Here is a 12,279-nt window from a genome sequence, read left to right as displayed (position 1 = left end):
GTAGCTGGGCCGGCGGCGGTAGTCTCTGTGGAACATACATATTGCCAGAATTCGAATTTTAAAAAAGTTTTATCTAATTTTTGTCGGAAATTCATAGTTTGTAAGTCCGAGCTCTTGAAACCTTAAAGTTTCTGGTGTCAAAAAAAATTTACCCTTTCGATTTGGAATTTTTGATCCTTGATTAATGAAGGGAACAGAGCTGGGCCCCCTACGGAAGCCCCTGTGAAACAAACATATTCTCAGAATTCGAATTTCGAAAAAGTGTCCTTCAATTTTGGTCGGAAATTCATTTTTTATAAGTATGAACTCACGAAAGTTTAAAGTTTGTGGTATCAAAAAAATATTTACCCTGAAATTTTAATCGTTTATCCGTGATGGCAACCGAGCAGGGTACACTGTGGTAGCCCCTGTGGAGCATCCATATTGTCAGAGATCGAATTCCTAAAAAGTGTCATTCAATTTTTGTCAGAAATACATCGTTTGTATGTCTGAACTCAAGAAACCTTAATTTTTGTGATGTAAAAAGAATATTCACACGTTCTAGACTGTCTAAAATAATTTTTAAATAAAATATTGAACATCTAAATGTGTTTAGAGATTTTCAGAACAATCTCGAAATTTTTAGAATAATCTAGAAAATTCTAGATCGATAATAATGATTTTTTTATAATTTTCAGTGTTAGGATATATTAAACAACTTCCCAGATCATTCTTATAATTTTAAGAAGACTCGAGGACCTCTTAGAGCGCTTAAAATCATTTTCAACTGCTTTTAAACATTTAAATAAATTTTGGAATTTTTCATATTATCATAATTTAAGAAATTTAAATTAGATAAAAATCCAAATTAAAAACCTATTTAACGCCCAGTAATCAAATTGATGCAAACTCCTGTTTAAAAAAACAAAACAAGAATCCAACGACCAAATTTGGACCACAACGAACAAACAAAACAAAAAATCCTATTGTAATCTGAAAAAAATTCAAATCTTTCGGACAAAAATAAAAAGGGGAAAGAAAAATGAGAAGGCAGCCAATCACACCCCCTTCCTTCTCTTTTTCCTTCTTTCGGTTTCCTTATTTTTATTATCATCAAATTACAATAAAATAATATTCAAAATAAAAACAAAAAAATTATAAAATTGCATTACCAACGTTTCGGTACTCGTACAGTACCCTTATCAAGGCAAGAAAAATTAAAATGGTAGAAATTGACAGCACTCACGAACAGGTGCTCTCTCTTTGATACCTGAGAGTCGAATGAGGATCAGTAGGCCAATCCTTTGTAAACACAATATAAATATCTGTCACAGTGACATCAGAAAGAGAGAAAGTAAAAGAAAAATCGAATTCATGAAACAGCCTAGTTAAATTTAATTAATCATATTAGCATAAATTTTGTTCAACTTATCCAAATCGGTTTTTAAATTAATAGATAACTTTTTTTTTTTAATATAAAGCATTTCCATGAGTTCTCTCTTTCTTTCATTACTTTCACTATGCAAAATTTGAACATTATTCCAGTCAAACTCATGGTCAACATCAACAAATTCTTTTGTATGTCTTGCAAGAACACTCTTATAACAGTGTCCCAAACGAACATCACTTTTGTGCTCCTCTATCCTAGTATTAAGAAGTTTGCCAGTCTGTCCACGTAATTCATCTTATAGATCCTGCAAGTGATCTTATAGACAACACCACCATTTTCAAAATTATCCAAAGGATCTTTGCAGCAATTTATCACTGAATCGAATTAAAATGGTATACGGAAAATAATATGAATTAAACGTATCGTCGACAAACCGAAAATAAAAAGGCAAAACAAAATCTAATTTCCCAAGAGCAAAAATCTCCAAATTAAATGAAATGAAATAGAACAGGATAATAGAATCAGTTTTTTGGATATAGACAATATTATACTGGAACCTTACTCCGTAGACAAAAGAGGTAAAATAAAAAAAATAGAGATAAAGCGAAATTAGAAACTAAAGGTAACAATAATAGATAATTTAACCAACCATTTAATAACTGAGCAGAGGGCCTGTCAATATTGTCGCAAAAAAGTGTGGGGTTCGTTAGAAGGAAAATACATTAAATAAAGAGCGCACATGTCTATCGAAGTAAGGGGTAGGGGTAAAGGACGAGGAAACTACGTAAACAATAACGATAGTGGATCAAGAGGAGTAACTACAATAGAAGAAAGTCAAGTCATTAGGGGGTGGTTACAAAACCGAGAGAAATGCTGAAGGCGTTAAAAATAATAAATTAACAATAGGTCATTATAGGCAGTAAAACAGAGAAAAGAGGATCTGGAAGTTACGGGAAAAAGGGGTCGGGAGAGAGAGAGAGGTCATAACAGATACTCATATTCTAAAGAAACAGGCGGCAGTAACATAATGTACTCCTATGGTCAGGCCACTCCAAAAAAGCACTCAAAACAATACTAACTTAAACACTCTGGGTATCACTCAACACACCGGCAATGAAAGGACAACCGGTCGGCGCTCCATTACTTAAACTTAGGCACTAAACATAGTGTAAGCTAAAGAAATAAACTGGCTGAACCACTATAGAAATTAAAGTCCTACCTCCGAAACTAAGCAGAAGTCGGTCGAAATTGAGGTAGGATTCGCAACTGTGGTCGACACTTCTAGTTTACAAGCGTTACTGGTTGAGACGCGTGCAAGAGGGGACTCACTTACGAAAAACGGAGGAAAAGATAAAGAGACTATCGCGCGAAACTTAGAATACGAGTCTCTGCGGCCATGAGAGAGACCGATGATGCCACACGCCGCTGGTCTGCCTCGCTGTTGTTGCTTTTCCTCACTTCCTTCCTTCCTTCTAGCCGGTAGACCGTTTTCCTTAGGCGCGAGATCTGCCACGTGATCGATCCGAACTACAGGACTTGAGGCCGAAAAGGGATGACTGATTCTCGGCCGATGATTTGCGGATGGAACTATACTGCGGCTGCAGGGGTATCTTCCACCAACCCTCGAACGATATTGAGAAATATACGGGCATTAATAATTTTATATTTTCTTATTTTAGATAAATTTGGCGGAAATGCCTGTCCAGTGACGGACTTTGTGATCATTTCGCCCTGGGTTTATTCTTAGGTTTTATATTGAGAATTACCCTTAACGATAGTTAGATAAAAAATTAAAATTTCAACGGCACGACAAATTAGGCCGAATTGCCTATCTATTTACAGATTTTGTTGTCAATTCACCCTAAAATTAGTACTATTTGTGCTTCAACTGAGCGCAATTACCTTCTAATGATGAATTTTAGGTAATTCGCCCATGGTCCACCCTCACAAGGAACGAGCCTTGGATGTGTAGATGTCCTTGAAGCCAAACGGAATAAAAAAATACCAGAATCAGCCAGAAGGAAGTAACGTGAAGGTATCTGGACTGTAGAAGCCTCGCTAAAAGGAGGTAAAGGCGAATCCTATTCGACGACGCCACGGGATGTAGTAATTCTTGAGCCTTCCCGCTTCAAACCGCAAAGTCCTCACAATTTTTATATACATATCTATAAAAAAATGCAAAGGCGAAATCAAATTATCTTAAATTAAGAATTTACAAAATGCAGTCATGGATTTAAGATAGGACCAAAATCCTCGTGATTAGCCAGAATTGAAGAGAACGTAACGACAACAACAACCAATTTTAATTCCGAACTTCTTGACTGAATAGACAAAATAAAATTAGAAATTAAAAAATGAATGAGGAAATAAGTAGGCACCAAAAAATTAAGGGGCCGAATTAAAATTAAAACTAAACTAAAGTTGGAGAGGGAGAATTCAATGAAACTACCATTGGGTACAGATGAATAACAAAATTCCTATAATTGGGACTCAACATATTACGGATATGAACAACAAACAATAAAAAATGACTTTAAAGGGAGAACTTAAAGAGGTCGAGAAGGGATAATTGTAGAAAAGAAAGAAAAGGAAACAAAGGGGAGATGAAGGGGCAAAGGACGGGTAGTTAGGTGTTACGGTCGGGGTGGTACTAAAAGGTGGGATTCAGGGCTTATTTGGTTCTTTTCCGGAGTCGGTTGTGCTGGACTATTAACAGATGTTAATTTTCTGGTGTTTACATTGTAATCAGCAACTATAAGGTGACCTTGTGACTGGAGGTCTGATAGGAAGGGGTTGCTAGAGGAAACTGAAAAAGATTCTACACCCTTTAGTTTTATTCTAAATGCTGGCATATGGATAGTTAAGGGGATTTCTGTTTCTTTAATAAAAAATTGGAGTTTAATGCCAAAGTAGGTTATTTCCAATTCTGGCGGGTGTACACTCCCGAGAAGTTATTAAAATGAATTTGGTTGTGCAAATACTCTATTTCAACTAATTTGATAATTGTACAAGGTTCAAATTTCGTTCTATTTACTCTACACTTTATTTTTGCTAAAGAATTGTCGGAACTCTTTAAAGATGCTTTCTCCCCACAATACACCTTTCTTTTCAGTTTCCCGAACACCTGGGATACTTAAGTTTGGTGATGTCTCTCCGGCCACACCCATAACAGAATCTATTTCGAGGTATCGTGTAAGCAGTGAACCCATGGCCGCGTTCGGAACAGTTGCAGCACTTGAATAGAGAGGGGGGATTTTCTGTAAGGTCACTAGGTCTCTGAGGGTCTTTGAAGTGTCAGGATTTGTTTCAGGATTTGTTCGGGGCTTGAGCGTGCACTCAGCTATAGGACTATTTTTCTTCTCCTTAGTAAGACACATTATATTGACCGGGTATTTACATCCGAGCAATCCATGTATTCTTTAAAAACGTAAGCTTTTCCCCAAGGTTGTCTGGGCGTCTGTTAGAATTTCGATAATTTGGGTCCTTATAAGCTAGGTCGGGAAGTAGGGATCGTTCTGGGAAAGGTGGAGGCTTATAACATTGCGCCACACGATAACTCTTCTGAGCAATATTGGCAAGATACTCCAGGTGGACGAAGTCTTCGATGCCGTTGCGATGGATAGTTAAGTGTAACTTAGGCAATAGGTTCGTATGCTCATAGCTAACCTCTGCATCTTCTGACATTCGGGGTCTTAGTTTGTCAAACAAGTTAGCGTCGCCAACAAATACTAAGTCTCGACCTGGGTCATCTGGGTCATCGTTGCGTGTTCCCGAATATCTAATGTTCCACTTGCGCATAATTTCGTATGTATGCGCAGGGGTCTATCTATCTCCTCATCTACGTAAGTGTGGGCGGGTTCGAATGAGAAGTTGTTGAAATCACCTCGTTGTGGTCGATAAGTATCTTAAAGACGAGAACGCGTTTTCTCGTAATTAACACGGGAGCACCGTGGGTTCATTGTACTAGTACTAGGATAATAAGAGTAGGATTCAGGATCGGCATAGGGGTCCGTGCACATGTTTCTGCTTCGCTGTCTGTTTGTTAAAACATTTAGGGCGATCGGGTCGGAGGCTATAGGGAACATAATGAGAATCGTCCCCATGAGTGCCGTCTTCAAATCTGTTACCACGGCCCGCATTGAAGGATTCTCTACTGGTATCTTCGTGTCGCGCTCGACTACTGTAGCTTGAACCCGGTTTTTGTCTATTCGATTGACCTCCGGAATAATCCGCTAATTGACCAGCTTCGATAAGGTCATCCAGAATGAGAAAGTATGACGAATTTCATTCGTTTTGGGTGGAAGAGTTAATATTGTTTATTCATCCTTCTTCAGCTGCAAATCTTAAGGGATTGTCGGAAGAAGGATTGGTCTAGTAGAGATTTTCCTGCGAGTGGTGGGGGGAGGTATCGAAAGTGACCGTCCCTGCGCGAACTGCTTTCAATAATCGTTCTCGCAGGACCGCACAAGTTCCAGAAAAAGTGAGGCCTCTATTTTCCATTTCGTGTATGAGCCCATCCTTGTCTAGGTTATAAACCCACGAAACCAAATTTTTTTCGTCCGGCATCTTATTTCAGGAGCAATTACCAGGACTTTATAAGGGTCTATAAACTTTCAAAGGTATTGCGTTTGAAAAATGTGTGCCTGAGTTAACGTTCCTAATATCCCTATTTATATAGTTCAGAATTCGGAGACACCGACAGAGACCTAAAATTAGAATTAAAATTATATATATAGTGTTAGTAAACACTAATAACCTGTAAAATATAAATATTTTGCAGAGAAAATATCGGAAGGTCGAAAATAAAGTAAGAACATAACCTGCAAACTCTCAAAATTGCGTAAACGGTTTTCCCTTCCCTACCGAAAAGAATCTTTGAGTATATACTAAAAATTCTGTAGGTCAAAGAATCTCAAAGAAATTCTCCGCAGGCACTCAGGTAGATATTTTTAAAGGTCCAGGGAGCTCGTTTAAATGGTCTGAAGGCTTTAAAATATCCTTTCCGAAATTGAAATAAGAATACGATCATAAATAACGAACAGAGAGGCTATCTCAATAGAGTAGCCGAGATTCAAGGGTCCTTTGTTAAGCTTTCGGATTAAAATTTAGAAGTAGATTTTTTTTAATTTCATAGTTAACAGCCTAGAACATAATAATTCGGAATCTATGGGTTTCGATGACTTCAGATATCTAACTTTTTTTTTTAATGCTTAAAATTGGAATTATTAGAACGTTTCTCGTAAATGGAATGAGATACGCCAAAAAAGACAACATTTTTGAATTCAACTAGAAAATTGTATGTCAGTATATAAGTTATAATTATAAATAAGTATAATGAGAAAATTCATGAATTAAAAAAAGTGTTAATAATTTGAAGAGAAATTTAAAAAGGGAGAGTGGATTAGCCACGACCAATTACTGTAAATAACTCTGCCCGCCCGGTACGTGACGAATACAAAAGGAACATTATATTACCGTCGCACCACTCTTAAAACGACCACTAAAAGGATCTTGAAAAGGACCCAAACCTCTGAAACTATCTCCGAGACTATTTTGTTTCAAATCGACTTTGTTTATAGACTCCAATGGGCCAAGCTATTTCGCTAAAGAATATTCAAAGATTTCTTTCGGTAGGGTCCATACACCTAAAGCCGACATTCTCTCTGCCAGCCATATACGTTCGAACCGGCCCCTGTCTCATGTGTTCCCTTTCGAAAAGATCGACATGTAGCTCAATGAGTTGCGTCTGTGTGAGTGAGAATGCATATACGTAAGGTGGTGTAAGTTTAGACGCTGCTACCCGAATTGGCCTGCAGAGACGCCAATGCACTCGCAGTTGTTTTTCCTGATAATGAATATAGTCTAATTTTCTCTCTGGCATGCCGTTAGCATGCATACATGTCAATGTCTTTCAAGTTTTTTTGTTGACGTACGACAATTTTAAACTCAAAATCAATATTAATAGAATAAAAAAACGGTTCAAGTATTTCTCGGGACCTTGAGTTTTCTAGCAGTATCGCGATTACATGCTAGGCTAGGTGGAAATGTCAGCCATCAGGAAGATTACCATATCGGACTGCAACTGCATACGACTTTTTTGAGAAAACATTCTCAATGTGCGGGTAAGTTATAAAGGTCTGAATAGTAACATTTTTAAGTGTAGAATATTTTTTCTGAGACATGTTCCGTTCTTTTGTGATTGACAACCTTTCAGTATCAAGAAATACAATCAACCTAAGATTTTTGATACACAAGAACGCCTATATAAGAACAGTTTTCGGGGTTGCCTCGCACTGGCCTTGAGACTATATCAGCCTGTAGAAATGTAAACAGTTTATTGTAAACGGTGGGCATTTTATTTTATTTTGTGTCACTGATAGGTCGTCAATCAACAAAACAATTGAACATGACTGCGAAAAGAGATTGTAGATTTGACAAACATTACTATTCTATTATTTATTACTTACTTTTACAATATTTTCTGTAAAAAGCCGTGTGGATTCTTACGCCATGCTAAAATACTCAACTGAAAACAAGCAGGGCTTCCCGTTCTTCAGGCCTTCAGGATCATGAAGAACCCTATTGTAACTGTAGGGAAAAGAACATTTTTTTACTGAATGCTTGTTTTTACGAATAAGTAATAAAATAATATTTTTTTTTTAACTTGAATGTGTTTAAAAAAACGAAGCTATCTTTTTAGTGAGAATAAAACAAATTAAAATTTAAATAATTTTAAATAATGTGAACGTTTAAAGTTTACCTATTCCAAAAAAGTTGCTAATTATATCCTTTGTAATTGAAAACTTTGAAAATTAATAAACATAAACTTTAAAGCGGTACAAATTAAACTCTGATCATCATCAATAAATATTTGCGGCCTCGAAATAGTTTTTAGGTTATAAAGTAATACTAATAAAGTAATAAAGTTGAAAGTTATAACTTTCAGTTATTGTCAACAAGTAGTCAGTTCTTAATTATTTCGGCTCATTAAAATTTTTTTATTTTTATTTTAAATGTTATTTTATTTTAATTTGATTATAATAAAAGTAAGAAAGACGAAAAAAAGAAGGAAGGGGATGTGCTTGGCTGCCTTCTCATTTTTCGTTTCTTTTTTTTATTTTTGTCCGAAAATTTTATTTTTTTCATTTTGCAGATCACAATAGGATTTTTTTGTTTGTTCGTTGTAGTTCAAATTTTGTCGTTGGATTCTTGTTTTTTTAACAGGAATTTGCACCAAAAATATTCAGCGCTCAATTTTTTTTATTCAAATGGGCTTTGTTTGAATAGGATTTTAGTGAAAAATAATACCTACCATGACTTTTGTAGTTTTTAAAGCCTATATAATTGGTCTAAGTACGACTTTTCGAGTGCTTGCGTGCGAATAGGGCTGGTAAATAGCAATAAAAAATTGCCTTTGAAATTCGATCAACCAATGAGTAGAATTTTTCAACATTTTTCTATTTTGGCTATGAAAATTCGATTAGCAGTCAATTTCAGTAGTTGTAAGTTGATCGTAAAAAATCGGCCTCAACGGGGATAAGAAAGTTAACAATAGACGGTAGACTAAAGTTGAAGTTGAGTAATTTATTAAATTCTTGATGAATGATCGGTTTCGATGAAATATTTATACGCCAAATAATACAGCATCCATAAGCCTCTTTTTAAATACTTTTGTAATTTCATTTTTTATGAAGCTATTATCCTTTTATTAATCACTTTCGTCATAGCGCGTACGCTAGTAGTACTTATTTTCACAGGTAGCATTTAAGTTTAGAGCTTCAATGTTCTTATGATATTTAGAATCTCTGTCAGCCAATTTAATCATCTTTATTGAAATGCTTTGTCATGACGTCTGAAAGTATAAATTTGTTTTAAAAAATATCGTATGCCAAGGGGGAGGGGAACTTGTACGATAGGTATAATTTTTTCAGCACGAATCCTAAGCAGGCGAGAACATCTGTCAGTTGTTGCATAATATACTATTGTCTTGTAATATTATTTTACCTTCCTCAAATATCATAAACTCTAAAAAATTATTCTGTTGCAGATGAAAATACTTACGTCTGAAATTCACTATATCGCACCAAACCACTTCGGACAAAAATACTTTGGTACGGATTAATAAAATAAATTGCCCAGTTTGATACCCAACACAGCTAAGAAGAGAAAGCTAGCAAATAGAAATAAAACTATGTAAGGTCATAGGTGTTCAGTCCACGATAAAAACGCTTCGCCTTTTTTGGATCAATTATACTTAACTCAGTTATTACTACTTTAAAAAAGTATGATTTTCATCTGTTATAAAAGAAAACCTGTTAAGAAATGATATGGAATTGCATAATTCGCGCGTTGTTTTTAAATAGTAGCAACGTTCTATGAACAGTATTACGAAGTATCTGAGTGCTGCCGGATCTGTAACCTAACGATTTTATTTATTATGTATGCTTTTTTTAAATATATTCAATTTTAGACCGATTTCGTAAGTCACTCAAATTTGACTATTAGGAACCATGTTTAATGACCTGTTTAACATTATATAAAATGCAAAAAGGTTCATGTAAGAAACAAGGCTGATATTTAATTTAGTATTTAATGTTCACAGGTGAAAATTATAGGCAAGGCCTATTGGTGTTATCTCAATTTTGTTCGGCATCTGGTCACTATATGCTTTAAAAATAAAGGCCGATAGTCGGCGCACCGATGGCGTCTCATAGGGGTATTTCTGATCCCTAAGATAGCAAGAATAATATTTTATCTTAGGAATGAGATTAATCGGTGCGTCTCTATTACGGAAGAGCGAAGTTTGAAACGAAAATTGAAAAAGGATACAATTTAAGTGCAAAATTTGCTGCAAAGTATTCTAATATAAAGAAAGTTGCACTAATAGATGTTATCGCTAATGTGAAGGAGATCCGTATTCATTTCATACACCTTTTATACACAAAAACGTCAGTCAAGCGCAATGCCTCGAATAGTAGGTAGGTGCGACTTGTTGAAAAAATCTCGGAATTGGGCCATTTGAAACAAAAAAATCATAAAGTTTTAGGTTAACTATGATAATGGCTATTTCCCACATATATTATTTTATTAAACGTGAAAAAATAACAAAATGGCGGCCAAAAATCTCGAAAAAATCTTGGATTGATTTTTTTGTTTTTGTTTTTTTCGCCGCGACGGATATATTTTAAGACGACTCCTTCACTGTACTACGGTTCTGTTTATCGTTGAACGCATTGGGCAAACCATTAAACATCATGTCTCATGGATTCAGAATACATGATAATGAGGATGTTCATCAAGTGACAAATCTTCTGTACATGGATGACCTAAAGTTATACTCTAGTTCAGAACAGAAACGGCAGCAAGTGCTCGATATGACAAAGCAGTTTTCCAATGATATCCACATAGAGTTCGTACTAGATAAATGCAGAACAGTGCATTTAATTAGATAGTCCAGTAAAATTAGCTCGAAAACAGGTCATTTCCAGAAAAAATTTATAAAGTTTTGATATCTATCGTACGTGGTTTCATATGGCATCCAAATCAAATATCAAAAGAGTTTCCCCCTGGCCGGTGGGAGGAAGCACCCTTAAATCTAACAAACAACCCCCGAAAATTGTTTTTTGGCGATTATTTCGAAAAGCGTGCATCTAACGACAAAAATAGTCCAGTACAAAAAAATATTAGATAAAATTCAAAATTCGAAGTGTTCTATGCATTTTTGGCCTATGGGTCACCGTTCCTGAGTAATTCGCCCTCTGCGTAGGGGGTGAGTTTTAGCTCGAAGTCCGCACGCTCTTTCTCTTGCATATATCTCGAAAGGGGGTGGTTGTTTGCTCATAATGTATAGGACTAAAATTGTAGAGCAGACAATTCTCTATAAATATTTCTTATTAATTATTTATTATTTAAAAAATTCAATGTTATATAATTATTATTCCGAAAATGTATCAGTGACTTATTTAATGAAAAATTGATTAAAGGCTATGTATATATGTATAATGTATTAAGTAATTAATGAATACGGTGTCAACCATTTTTCAATAATAGAATTAATTTATAAGTAATTATTTAATGATATATAAGTTTGTACTAGCACTAGTAATAGTAGAAGTAATAGTAGTAGTAGTATTCTCTTGCAAATACCTCGCAATGGGGTTTTTAATTATTTTGTTTTTATTTATACAAGTAAAGATTATATTTTTTTTTTCTGAAAATGGCCCAGTTTCTAATTTTTGGAAAAATTGATGGAAGAATATGTATAAATGTATAATGTATTCAGTAATTTGTAAATACTATTTTCAATCGTTTTCAACAATTAGATTATTTTATCAGTAATTATTCAATGATCTGTAAGTTGGTAGTTGTAGTATTAGTATTAGTAGTAGTAGCATTAGTAGGAGTAGTAGTAGTGCGATGGAATCTGTAACTGCTCATAAGACCTGCAGGCGTAAGTACATTTTGGAAAAAAGTATTATTCGAGACATTAAGAGAGAAAAAGAAGGTAAGAGCAACGAAGAAAAAGTTTTACTTTCTAAAACAGAAATCTTTGGTTTTAAAACAAAATGCTTTTTTTTGTTGCGAAAAATGCGACGTTGAAGCAGAATATAAGAAATGTGTAAGTAAACGGCAACCTATGTACATGGTTCGTTTTCTGACTTTAAAAACAACGATTTTAATTTACTCAAAAGAAAGGACTGATTCATTACGGGAAGATGTTATCAATCGAATAAACAGCGTAAGCTGTCTTGTAGCAGCTGAAGCACGGTATCATGGAAGATGTTATTCCTCTTTTAGTTCGAATCGACCCAAAAAATTTGAAAAAAGAGGACGACCAGAAGATCAAAATTTTTTATCTGCATTCGAAAAACTTTGCGCCAGTATTGACGAAGGTGACGGATGTGAATTCT

The 12,279-nt window shown here is 35.1% G+C and overlaps 1 protein-coding gene across 1 annotated transcript in view; it reads left to right on the top strand.

Moving 5' to 3' along the window:
- The window catches only part of LOC117180207 (uracil phosphoribosyltransferase homolog), a 100,452-nt gene extending 90,609 nt beyond the window's left edge, over positions 1-9,843 (top strand). The window contains exon 6 of the mRNA XM_033372591.1: positions 9,417-9,843. Coding sequence (XP_033228482.1) covers positions 9,417-9,491 — 75 coding nt within the window. The 3' untranslated portion in view covers positions 9,492-9,843. The remainder of the gene's footprint in view (positions 1-9,416) is intronic.
- Positions 9,844-12,279: the final 2,436 nt, after the last annotated feature.

This window comes from Belonocnema kinseyi, chromosome 9 (assembly GCF_010883055.1).
Source record: "Belonocnema kinseyi isolate 2016_QV_RU_SX_M_011 chromosome 9, B_treatae_v1, whole genome shotgun sequence".
Taxonomy (NCBI): Eukaryota; Metazoa; Arthropoda; class Insecta; order Hymenoptera; family Cynipidae; genus Belonocnema; species Belonocnema kinseyi.
Note: the sequence above shows the minus strand (reverse complement) of the source record. Positions and strands in the feature narration are given on the sequence as shown.